The sequence below is a fragment of the Gobio gobio genome (genome assembly GCF_949357685.1).
Source record: "Gobio gobio genome assembly, chromosome: 23".
Taxonomy (NCBI): Eukaryota; Metazoa; Chordata; class Actinopteri; order Cypriniformes; family Gobionidae; genus Gobio; species Gobio gobio.
Genome location: NC_137119.1, coordinates 5,764,149 through 5,777,741, shown reverse-complemented (window position 1 = coordinate 5,777,741; position 13,593 = coordinate 5,764,149). Strand labels below are relative to the sequence as shown.

The following is a 13,593-nucleotide window of genomic DNA, read 5'->3' as shown; positions in this document are numbered from 1 at the left end:
CTTTGAACAATTCGGTCTTGGTCTTGGTCTCAACCCCACAAAGTCTTGGTCTTGTCTTGGTCTCGGCACACGCTGGTCTTGGTCTAGACTTGGTCTCGGTTTAGGTGGTCTTGACTACAACACTATTATTATCTGTAACTAAATCTATTAAAAATATTTTTTGTTAATTGAAATAAAGCTGAAATGAAATAAAAATGAGTAAAAATAAGTAGTAATGTTGCAATGGCAGTTAACTGAAAAGTTTAAGCACTAAAATTACTAAGTGGAGAAAGAAAAATGAAACTAAAGGACTCGAACCTTATCTTGATCAGAAAGAATAGTTTTACAGAGATGAAATGGACCTACAAAACAACTGCCTGCCAATCATTGTTACGGTAAGAGTAGAAGTATTTATTTCCTTTACTGTAAATGCAAATCTTTATTGTTAGTCTTATTATTTTAGATGACTTCCTCCATCAGGTCCTATAAAAGGGCAGCACAGGGATGAGCGAGGAAACCTCAGCATGAGCATCATGAGTGTCTCTCGTCTCTTCTCAGCCCTGCTGCTGCTGGCGTCCACAGCCACAGCCTCGCACTTCTACGGAGGCTCAATGACCTTCCGCTCAAAAAGAAATCCTAATGGATCCTATCAGGTGAGACCTTTATTCACAACCGTGAGCAGGTGCTTTTCCAATTAGGTGCACTTTTATGTGCCAGGGATTTTTGTATTTTTTCTTTTTTTGTATATACATACATAAATGCCTTTTATGTATAGATTTTACATGATCTTAAAATATGAAAAGCATTATCGTTAAAATAATAGGTAACACTTTATAATAACGGCACACTATGCATTAGTTAAGCATTGGTAAATAGTTAATTCATCATTTATAAAGCATTAACAGACAAAGTGATACCAAATAATATTTAATTCAAATAAATTCAATTCACATGTATTTGCATGGCACATTTCACAATACATATCGTTTCAAAGCAGCTTTACAGAAAATGCATGCTTCTACATTACAATTTAGAGTGGTCTGTTATCAGAGTTATGCATTTCAGAAATGTACATATACAAATCACACAGTTAGCTAACAATGTATTGATTTAAGGCAGAAACAATGATGCAGTAATGCATGACAATAATCCAGAGTTCATGAATGCATGAACTAACTTTCCTGCATCAGCGACAGATAGCATGTTTCGTAGCTTAGCGATGTTTCTGAGGTGGAAGAAGACTGTTTTTTGCTACATATTAATATGATTTTCAAAAGACACGTTGCTGTCTAATATAACACCCAAGTCTTTAACTGTAGTGGATGAAGAAACAGTACATCCTTCTAAATGCAAATTATATTCTAAGAGATTTTGTGTAGGGTTTTTCGGTCAAATAATACCTCAGTCTGAATTTAATAGAAGAAAATTACAGGTCATCCAATATGTTATATCTTTAACACACTCTGTCAGCTTGGATAATTTTGAGATTTCATCCGGTCGTGATGAGATATATAACTATCATTAGCATATCAGTGGAAATTTACTGATGTTATCTTAGATTTCCCCCCCGTTTAAATAGACAAAATGGCAAAGGTCTGATTGGTTTTATGATAGTATAATGACAACTTTGGAAAAATATCAGATAATATTTTAATGCTGCAATTTTGTCTTATTAAGCAAGACGTGTGAAAATAGTATATATTGTGTGTATTTTGGATACATAAGATAGTAGTTATGAAATTAACCTAAGAAAGACAAGGGAATCTGCCATGTTATTCAAAAATGTTTAATACAATAGTATTCGAGAAAAATTAAGTTACTACAAATGAATACTTTCAGGTGGACATCCGCTTCAAGCAGGCCTTTCATACCTGTGATCCATATGATTACTGGAGCTGCAGGTCTGGAAACTGTGGCAGTTCAAGTTCTGTGATTGGTCGTGTGGACAGCAGCCCTAATGGTGGCAGCTGGTGCCAGACTGAGAACGTCATGAAGAGAACCGTCCCCAACAACAGCCCGTTTCAGCTGCAGTAAGCACTTATACAGAGGAATATGGCTTATCTAATTCACCAGCATCTAATAGCGCTGAAGATAATATGCAATTAATGTTTTACACATGAAAAGTCTATGCTTGTGTCAACAGACAAAGTACTTGCTGCTGGGTGTATAACACAGTCTCAAATAGTGGAAACTGGCAACTTCTCACACATATTGACCTTGGAGTGAGATCGGACACCTTTGAGCCCAACAGATCTCCAGTCGCCACCACACTTCCCATTGTCAGGTAAAAACAGTTTGTCTTCATCAAAAGAGCTTTCCGTCTGCTAGCTTTTTAATGTCCACATTTTTTTCTTCTTCAATGCAGTACTACTGAAACTCCTCATTTTCAGTCTTCTTCTTGAAGAAATGTTCAACATCCATGCAGACTTTGTTTTTTAAAATCATAAAACCTGGTGTGCTTAATTTTTTGTCCAAGTTATACTTTTAGGAAGAAACACTACTTTTAGGAATCATTCAAAAAAGATCTCACTTTATTTTATTATTCAATTGTATCATTTACCCTATCATTTTTTTATTATGATCCAGTAAAAGTCACCTTGAGTCACCTAGTTGTTGTAAATTAACTGCAAAAACTTTTTAGAAAAGTGTAAATGTGTCTTTAGTGTCCAAGTACTTCTTGAAGCCTGCGTACTAAGGGTGTGTTCACACTTGGGCATGTTTGGTTGGATTAAAATGAACCCTGTTGTGATTGCTCTGTTAGTGAGGTTCATTTGAATAAGTGTGAAAGCTGCCATCCAAACCCTGAAAACCACTCAAAAGATGGGTCTCGCCCGCTTCCAAACTCTGGTGTTGTTCGAATGAAATATGAACGTAACACGGACCAAAAACGGGATATGGTGTCACAAGAAGCGACCCTAAAAGGGCCAGAATGTTCAAGCATTTCTGTTTTTTTCTCGTCATAGTGGCGATGTTGCCAATCACCGTTGGGTACAGGCGTTCGAACCGAGTCTCCTTGTGCCACTGTTTTGACTCCTTTACACATTTTATAAGCTCTTCACGAGTTCTCAACTGGTCAAAACACCATCATATGTTGGTCTCCGCAAATACATAGAGCGCTTTTAGCCCAGAACACAGAATTGTTTTGGATGGTCAGTAAGTCATGAAATATACATAATAAAAGCTGACTAATTAGTTTGTAAACATATCCCTATGCATTTAGGTTCAGTGTTAAATTGCCATTGTGAACATTGAGCCTTTTTTCTGGTCCGGACCAAACTAACTAAGCGAACCAAACTAAAAAAACTTGTGAACATGTGTAAAAACAACTAATTTCAAGATGACTGTTTTTGGATTGTTCGTAGAGTCCCTCAGAACTGCCCCAGGAACTACAATCTTTTGTCCTGTGATCAAGATCATGATCAGGTCAGGTGTAGATATGGAGTTTTATCTGCAAATGAGTGTGGAATGTGCAACCAACATACTGGATTCACTTTGGACCAGGTGAGAATAAGTAAGGAATAATGTACAATCATGTTGAGAGCTGATCATTATTAAAAAATAAGAAGTGTTTCATTCTTCAACATGTTCTCGGCTGACTTGTTCATATTGTGAACAAAACTGTTTCTATTGTTCTTCTTTCCAGAACACATGTACTCTGTCATATAGTAACGCATCAGTACGTGGTGTTTATGCATTTGAGTTGGTCATGGAAGACTATCCCACCCAGAACATCAGTCTAAACTACACTGCCATGGCCGGGGCGGTCAGAACCCCGTTTGTCAATGGATCCTCCAATACACCACTGAGCAAAATACCTCTCCAGTTTGCTTTACAAGGTACTGTTCAGTGATGAAACCAGTCTTTTATTTGTGATGCTCTCTAGTGTTGTTTTTGGCGGCCTGTTTTAATTTTAGTTTTAGTCTAGTCTTTGTGTCAAGCTGTCATTTTAGTTTTTATTAGTTTTAGTCATAGTCATACTCTTTTTAGTCTAGTCAAGTTTTAGTCGACTAAAAGTCTGAGCATTTTAGTCTTATTTTAGTCAGAATTATCTATGACTATTTTTGTCTAGTTTTAGTCGACGAAAACTGATGACATTTTAGTCAAGTTCTAGTCAATGAAAATTGTATTTTAGTCTCTTTTTAGTAATGCAATTCTATTTAACCCAGTCAATATAGTATAAGTACGTATTATAGACAAAACCAAAATCTTCTTTTAGCCAAACCCATTTCAAACAAAGTTATCTTATTATATTATTGTTACCTTACAGACTCAAGAATACATCCATTCCAGACACAGAAGACGCTCTGATTTGAAGTTACTACATATTTATTTTACCAACTAAACATGCTAGAAGTACACACACATACATTTAAATAAAATAATTAAAAACATTGAGATTGTCCATTCCACATGGAAATGAGTGGAAATAAGTGAATATAGCCTCTTATTCGCTTATGAGGTAATCATAATGCTGCAGTTATTTTAACATATATAATTGCTGCCGTTATAACGGCCCATTTCAAATGTTTACGTGCTTTTCTTTCTTTTTTTTGAGCGGTGATGAAATATCTTGCTCTTGTAAATACTTGCCAATATTTCAGTAATACAAGTCTAGATCTTTAAAATGCATCCAAATAACAGCGAAGCACAACCGCGCGGTGCTCTGCAGTGGCCAAAAAGGATATAAACCGAGAATTCTGAAGTGATTGAAAACTCAGAGATGTGGATTCAGACGGCACCACACGACCTTGGTGTTTGTCAAATAGTAATTAAGTTAGGTTACGTTAATTCGGCCGGAGATTTTTTACACGGGTGGTGGGAGAAAACCACTGATATTCTGCATTAAGACGACAATAAAAGCACTGACTAGCCCCTGTAAATGATGAAGACACCTTACGACTAAACAATTACCGTCCGAGTAGGGCTTACGAACACCGACTGGCCGGCCATCGGACCCGTTCACTCACCGGAGACGCCGCGCGAGTGGGGTTTGAAGAGAGTGATGTCGGCTGCGTCTGCGCAGTGAGACCTGATGCAGCCCCTGAATGAGACGCACAGAAATACTGCAAAATAAAAACACGACTTTTCGTCTCGTCTCATTTTCGTCAACGAAAATGAAGAGACATTTTAGCATAGTTTTTATTTTGTGAACCACATTTAGTCTCGTTTTTATTCGTCATCGTCACATGACCAGCATTTACGTTGCGTCTTGTCTCGTTTTCGTCACGTTATAAAGGTTCGTTGACGAAGATATTTAGTCATACTTTTCATTGACGAAAACAACACTATGCTCTGCCACAACCTTCATGTTATGTTTTGGGTTTAGTGGAGGCTCCGGCACCATCTTGCATTGAGGGTGAATATCTACCTCGGTTCATCCACCCAACACCTCATCACGGAGAACACATACAGGCTCGTGTCAATCAAGAGCTAGAGATCAGAGTACATGCTACGGCAACCTACTCAAGGTATGAAGGAAATGTCTAAAAGTCTGATCACAGTCAACAGTTTTCTCTGAGTGCCAAACTAGATCGTCATACTTCTCTCTGAGCTCAAACTAGATCTTCAACTTTAACTGGACCAGGGCTGTGTTTCCCTAAAGCATTGTAAGCCAAGTTGATCGTAGAGACCATTGGTCTTGTGGGTATCACGTCAGAGGCAGCCCGATCAAGAGTCGGAAATATCAAACATGTTTGGCTTACAATGCTTTTGGGAAACAAAGCCCATTATATGTTTGCGCTTCAAGCGTGTTTGGGAAATATCATGCCCTTTACAATAGTCAAGAGTTTCAACACACAACTAACTAACTCAACCAGGCCCTGTCCCTTTATTCTGTGTATGCTCTGGGTGGGAATAATTTAAATATGGGATATTGTGACGTGTTTTTTCCTGGAAGAAAAGTGAAAACTTCAGTCGAGGCGTTTCAGTGAGTTCAGAAACAGTGATAAAGATTTAGAGAAGAATTTGCAGAGCTTTTTAAACTCTTAAAAAAAAAAAGAAGTTGTCAGCCACCTCCAGTGTTAATTTTCACAAAAATGTCATAGCTTCATGCATTCGTTTCTGTCAGAGACTAAATCCAGATCAGATTCAGAGTGATGTTCAAAACACAGATGGAGTAGATCGAGTCCATCAACACCCCAAAGCTTCACAGTCCTGCAGCTCGTCCTGGGTCGACATTTCATTCAGTAACATTAGGCAGTTTTGATTTATATGATGTATAATGTTGATGATCGTATTATTTTACATATGCATGGAATTACACATGCATGATATCACTTCTGCATCTTCTTCGCATGTATTTTGATCAGGAGATTCTGTACTCTTTCAGAAGATGTGTAACAGCGCCCCCCTACCGTATAGTGTACCGTAGTGTTCTGCTGAATTATGTGGCTCTAGTAGGGGCTGTTTTGAGCTAATCCTATCTATTCCTAATCCCAAACCTAATCCTAACCAGAGGTTAAATTGGGCCGGAGCGCACCGGAGCGCAGCTCCGCCTCCTCAGGTCCACAACACACCCTGCTGGAGCTCAGCTCCGTCTCCTTCAGCACGAAATATTGTTATTAGACTTTAATTATTGTTCGTCTCCTGACAAATACAGGCTACATGGAATTATCAGATGCCATAATGCATTAATCGCTGCGTTCTCTGGTTCAGCACCGCGCCCACAGCCATCAAGGTAAAACCGTCACAATTCTAACAGTGAGTTACCATGGAAATCGGCGAACGGCTTGAGCAGCGGTCGGGAACCTATGGCTCGCCAGGTCTCTCACACTTTACCAACATATCTAACATTTACTAACATGATCGATAAAAAGATTAGACACACACACATCAACAGAGATCCGTTCTCTGCAGAAAAAAGCAGCCAATTACAATTCCCTTGTTGTACAGCCTACCGAAGTTAATGACAAGTTTATCATAATATTCAAGTTGTGTGTTCAGTGCTGTTCGCGAGTGTCATGATAAAATAAATAATAAAAGCATGATAAGTCACGAAAGACAACTGAATTACTGACAGGATGCTGTGCGCGCGCTCCGAGCGCAACACGGACAAACGGACAAGCATTCTAGCCTTTGTCTTCGGTTGCGCGCCTAAACAGCCAAATAAACACAGAAATATAGGCTATCAAAAGTATAGGCTATTCACATAAACATAGTAGATGTAAGCTATTATGGGGCGCCGTTTGTAAAGCGGCTCACGCTGAAAATAACAGCAACATTTTGACACATTTAGCTTCAAACAATGTTTAAAAAACTGGTATGAATTTTTGGCGGTCACTTTTTTAGCACATTTACAACAATATTTGTCAACTTAGAGATATTTTAAATAGTTAAATCTAAATGTTAAATGTTAAATCTAAATGTTAATTGTTAAATCTAAATGTTAAATCTAAATCTAAATGTTAAATCTAAATCTAAATCTAAATGTTATATCTAAATGTTAAATCTAAATCTAAATGTTAAATCTAAATCTAAATGTTAAATCTAAATCTAAATGCTAAATCTAAATCTAAATGTTAAATCTAAATGTTAAATCTAAATCTAAATCTAAATGTTAAATCTAAATCTAAATGCTAAATCTAAATGTTAAATCTAAACGTTAAATCTAAATGTTACATCTAAATCTAAATGTTAAATAAATGTTAAATCTAAATTTAAAAACCGGTTATCTGCATTCTGAATTTGCATATTAGTTAAATATTTAGTTTCACCCGAAACATTTAGATTCAACATTTATATTTAGATTTAACATTTAGATTTTACATTTAGAGATGTAACATTTAGATTTAACGTTTAGATTTAACATTTAGATTTAACATTTAGATTTAGCATTTAGATTTAGATTCAACATTTAGATTTAGATTTAACATTTAGATTTAGATTTAACATTTAGATTTATATTTAGCATTTAGATTTAGATTTAACATTTAGATTTAACATTTAGATTTAGATTTAACATTTAGATTTAGATTTAACATTTAGATTTAACTATTTATAATATCTCTAAGTTGATAAATATTGTTGTAAATGTGCTAAAAAAAGTGACCGCCAAAAATTCATACCAGTTTTTTAAACATTGTTTGAAGCTAAATGTGTCAAAATGTTGCTGTTATTTTCAGCGTGAGTCGCTTTACAAACGGCGCCCCATAAGCACTGTGGGCGTTCACACACACGAAGAGGATTTATACTCATCATTTGGTCAACCTCACAGTGAGAGCCCTGCACAATTAATTCCATATTGCAACTTATTTATTGTTTGCTGCATAATTGTTTGTTTTTAGTTGTGGACCTAATAATTACTATTGTTGACATTTTATTGAAAAAAAAAAAGCTTTTTAATAATAATTTTATATAATTTTTGATTGTGGCTCTTTTGGAAAAATGCATTTACCAAAAATGAAATAAAAATGGCTCTTTGTTCAAAAAAAGTTCTCAACCCTTTTCAGGGACACTCATCTTTAGGGGAGTATTGTCAAATAATCTACTGCCCACTGACAAGCTATTTATTATAAATTTTTTTGGCCTTCAAACTTATTAAAAATGCACATAATGTAGATCAGAGAAATCAAATTTTTCTCGGGGGGCCATTCCCCCGAACCCCCCTAACAACCTCAAATTTGGGACCTCACTGATTTAAAAAAAAAACTGCTTATGGTCCTAAGTGAACTGTAAAGTATTTCTCTTTGTTTGAATAACTCAACTCTAACTTACACAGTAATACTGGAAAAAGAGCCCCTTTGGTGTAAAAACACATTAAGTATTTTTCCGGCGCGATTTTGAATGACCATTCACCGTAAATAAGGGCTCCCCCTCCCTACAAAAGCCAATTTAACCACTGATCCTAACCCTACCGTCACTACAACGCCTACTAGGGTCACATAAATTGGTGGGTCACAAAATTCAGCACTACACCGAAAAATGGGACCCCTTTTAAATATGTGGAAACTACTAATTTCTGTAAATTTGAATATTGTTGTAGATAGTAAAGGACTTTGTCAAAAAGGTTAAGAAGAAGTAACTTCAAAAACAGGGTCATTTCAGTTCAGTTTCTAAACATGTGCACCTAATTGGATTTTTCCCTCCTTGATTGTCCAGCATCAATGATGTGGTCTTTAGTGGACCTCTGAACAGCACAAAGGAGACCACCACCACCGGAGATTATGTCATCAACTGGACACCAACATCAGAGAATTATGGCCAGCACTTTCCAATTTGCTTCGCTGCTGAGGGCGTATATATGTATGATTGCACAGTTAGATTACTTTCATCAAAATGTGCCATATGAAATTAAGCTAATTAATCTTCTCAATATTCTAGGTCTAGAAACTATCAGTCTGAGATGAGGTGTGTAATTGTCGTGGTGGAAGCTGAAGGTATTTACAGCATTTACTCAAATTCTTCTTGACATTTGTGTGTCCTTGAAGCTAAAGTAAATCTACATTCTTACGATTGTTCTTTTCCTGTTCAAGGTCCAAGAGCACAAGTGACTTGCTCTAGAGACACAATGAGGGTGGTGATAGAAAGAGCCACTATTTCAGGGATCCACGGAGATCACTTGAGGCTGAACAACAACGCTTCCTGTTCAGTTTATTCCAATAACACGCATGTGTTTACGACTTTCTCTCTAAATGGATGCGGTACTCAAATGGAAGTAAGGAGTTCAATGAGTTTTAAAAAACATAAATATTAATAGTTTTCCATTGCATCTAAACTACTTTTATATCGGTTTCTTTGAAGGAGACTGATGAGCATCTCATCTTCAGAAACACAATTGTTACTTTTGATAATCCAAACCACATCATAACCAGGAAAGATGAGATTGGAATTGAAGTCATGTGCAAGTACCAGAAGAAGAGCAGCATCACCACAATGTTTAATGCTCACAGGCCAGCTGTCATCTTCACTGAGAGAGGCTTCGGCTCATTCAGCTATCAGTTTGAGTTTTATCAGTCTGGCAGTTTCAGAAACATAAAAAACGCCAACTCCTACCCACTTGTGTACAGAGTGGGAGAGCCGATCTACATGGAGATCGAACCTGTCACTTTAGTTCAAAACACTGAGGTCTTCCTTGAGTCCTGTGTTGCTACACCCTATGATAATCCCAATTATCCCATCTCCTATCCCATCATCTCAAATGGGTAAGAATCTAAAAACACTCCACATCATATGATTTATAAAATGTTGTTTTAATTAAATCAGTAAAGGTTTATGTGTGGCATGGGAATCACAGAGTTTGTCAGTAACATACTTGCATTCTACTCTTTTGGCATTAAAAAAAACTACTGTCAGGATTTACTTAAGACACGCAGCGGCTGACCTTATTGCATATGCATAGTAGGAGTAAATCCCATGCAGAACTTTTCACTCCCATCTGTGCTTTTATGGGATTGCGCCCTGTTTAGTAAATCTGGCCCCAATGAAAAAGTATTGTGCCAGTATGCTATTTTAAATTCAGCCAATACCATTTCTTGCAAAGCAGCAACAGTGATTTTAGACAGTATGGGACCTATTTTAACGATCTGAGCACATGATCTGAAGCTCATGGCGCAGGTGCATTAAGGGCATGTGCGAATCCAATTTTTTTTTTAACAATGGAAAAAACAGTTGGCGCAACAGGCACATTGGCTAAAAGGGTTGTGCCTCATCTCTTAATGAGTCATGGATGTGTTTTGGACATAACGTGCAATAAACCAATCAGAGTCTCTTCTCCCATTCCCTTTAAAAACTCGAAATATACAAATACAAAATATAGGTGTATTGGCATAATTTGCCAATAAAACTGTTTTATTGATTGCAATAATGACGAAGCTAATTGGGAACGCTGGAATAAGAAACACCATTTTCCAGCATTTCAATGTTATTTTTAATGTGATGGCCGAAACCTTATTTGTTCATCCTTCTGAGAATGTCCCCATTTCAAGATGTAGGAAATACAACATTTGATAGAAATTTGATAGAAAGATTAAAAATTATACACTATAACTAAAGTGCACGATAAATATTTAAATTTACAGTCGGCCAGCTTGTAGTTGCTATGCGAGTAAACCTCACTCCTCTGATCTCAAGAGACGCTCTAGCGACTGATGCTAGAGGTTAAAGCCTTTATCCTTCTTGTTAGAGCGTCCGACTCTCATGCTGACGGACCCAGGTTCAAGTCCCGCTTAGAGGTTCGATCAGGAGGGCTTCCACTGACACTTTTTTTCCCACACAGATGTGTGAAAACTGATGGTCGAATTGAATTTTGCTGAGGAGGAACACTGAGGATGCATCTTTCTTTATGTTGTCTCATGTTAAATAACTGAATTAATGCTAGGCCTGACGATTTAACTGACTATATTCTGGTTATAAACTATTACACTATTGATTCTGTTAAAAGCTACCTGAGGACATCAAAGATACTGACACACCAACAAGTGACATTTGACCAGAGGTTTTCCAGCTGGCTTTCATTATTGTGGAAGTTCTTAAGAACGATCTGTGAATAGGGTCAATTAAGTGAAAACACGGCATAATGTTGGACACTTCATGCTCTCGACTGTTACAGCTTTAGGAGAGGGAGGAGCTAATAGACACTGATGTTGAATGACAAAATAACCTTATGAAATTCTTACACTGCATTGAGTACACAATGCTATGGATGTTACATGTTCTTTAAATGCCAAAATGCCCAATGAAATGCTCTGACAGCAGTCTCCAATTTGTCATTGTATGTCAGATGCGGGGTTGATGAAACCGTTAACATCTACACAAGTCACGAGCCCAATGTCAAGTTCAGTATGGATGCCTTCAAGTTTATTGGACAATATGACCAGGTAAGGATGGACAAAAATAACCCTCACTGAAGAGGCATGCCCTATTTTAATAGAATAATGAATGTGGATTTTTTGTATTTCCCCTGTAGGTGTTCATCAGCTGCTCCATTATCATATGTGAAGCCAACAATCCCAACACTCGCTGCGCTCAGGGCTGCACCAACGGCTCGGCCATTGCACTACCCTCACACGTTCACAAAAGAGATGCTCCCTTCCAGAGCGGAAGTCACTTCATCTCCCAGGGACCCCTGCGGCTGAAGAGGAGCGCATCCCTTACTGGTACGTCCTAACTTTACATTGGTAGATTATGTAGATTTTGCAATCAAAAGACACGCTGTTTTAAATGCTAATGTCCCTTGTTTGATTCCAGAGGCCATCAGTCCAAGCTTGAACCTGAACCTTGTTTTCGCCGCTGGATGTGTCGTAGCAGTAGTTGCCATGTTGTGTGGAATGATGGTCTACAAATCCAGGGGTTCAAAGGTCAACTACCAACTTTTGAAAACAGATGACATTTGATTGGATCAGTTCAAACTACAATCAAACTAGTTAATCAACATAATTTGGTGACATGTATTTCTGTGGTTTCTGCAAAAGATTGTTTCTATACACATGTAGTAGCATACACTTTCCAGCATACACTTTCTGTAACTGGATGAGGGATGGATTTAATACTGTAATTTTTCACACTTTATTAAGTGTCTCTTTGGTCTCCAAGTTTGTTAAAACATCCCATGTGCTTGCTGTATCCTTCTTTTCACAATTAAATCTCTATAAAAAAGTATACAGCCTACGTATTATGACTTCAAACATTAGCTTTAGACTAGTAACTGCTTACATAGCAAAAGCTTTAGGCTAGACATTTTCTGAATATTTGAAATTAGCAGAGGGTCACACTTTCACATGCATTGTTAGTTTTCATTTTGGGTTGTTCCCTTACTGCTACGACTTAAGCAGTGCCTTGTGGTCATGGTATTCGTTTTTTATTGTAATTGCCTTCACACAATTTCTGAAACTATGGCTTAATTTCTCAAGGTGAGACGAACAACGGGCCGACGTGACCATGCTCTCCTGAGAGAGCATGGATCACCCACGAACGCAATCTCACATGTTTATTCACGAGTTCACACTTACATCAAATTAAATGGAGTAAAGATTATGCGTATTTGGCGTGCTGTCCGGGGGAGGGCTCCGGGCTCGGAAATTTTGGCCCGAACCCAGAGTATCCCCCCCATGATAAGATAGTCTAGAACTAGACTGTATTTTATTATGGATTGTGTTGGCGTCTAATGAGAGTTTATTAAATCAATGTGAGGAGATGGGGTGGTGGAGGGATGCTAAAAATAAAAATGGTCAACGAAAGAAGGTAAATATGCTGTATTTATACACCTCTTATTGTTGATTAAATCGATTGGCTTGATGTGCTCCACTTGGGTTTAATTAGGTTTAATTATCTGGACGTGCTCCTCCCAACATTAGTTACTGAAACTTCACTATGTGAGAGAAATCATGGCCGTCAAATGAGGACAGGAGACAACCGCATCCAGAAACACACGGTTTGAATGACATCTTGAAAAAGACGCAGGGTCAAACCGTGTTGCTGTTTAAGAAAAGGAAAACTGCTCTTTTAGTGCTGAAGCACTCAGGGAGATGACCGTGGCTCACGCAGTTCAGAAAGTGCAAGCCTGCGTGAGCACTCAGAAACGGAAACGCCCAGCCAACCAACAAAACCAGCCCTTTATCTCCTCTGAAGCGGCCACCCGCTGAACGCGCCGTCACACCCGCACTGGAACAGCAGTCCTTC

At 37.7% G+C, this 13,593-nt stretch overlaps 1 protein-coding gene across 1 annotated transcript; it reads left to right on the top strand.

Annotated features, from left to right (window-relative positions):
• The first annotated feature begins 465 nt into the window (after window positions 1-465).
• LOC307119869 (uncharacterized protein) lies at window positions 466-12,564 on the top strand. The gene is made up of 13 exons (XM_079806576.1): window positions 466-632; window positions 1,819-2,009; window positions 2,123-2,263; window positions 3,342-3,480; window positions 3,623-3,815; window positions 5,306-5,447; window positions 9,076-9,219; window positions 9,298-9,353; window positions 9,450-9,631; window positions 9,718-10,118; window positions 11,696-11,792; window positions 11,882-12,071; window positions 12,163-12,564. Exons 1-13 carry the CDS (start codon window positions 504-506, stop codon window positions 12,306-12,308), a joined length of 2,151 nt encoding a protein of 716 aa, XP_079662702.1. The 5' UTR covers window positions 466-503; the 3' UTR covers window positions 12,309-12,564.
• The last annotated feature ends 1,029 nt before the right edge of the window (window positions 12,565-13,593 follow it).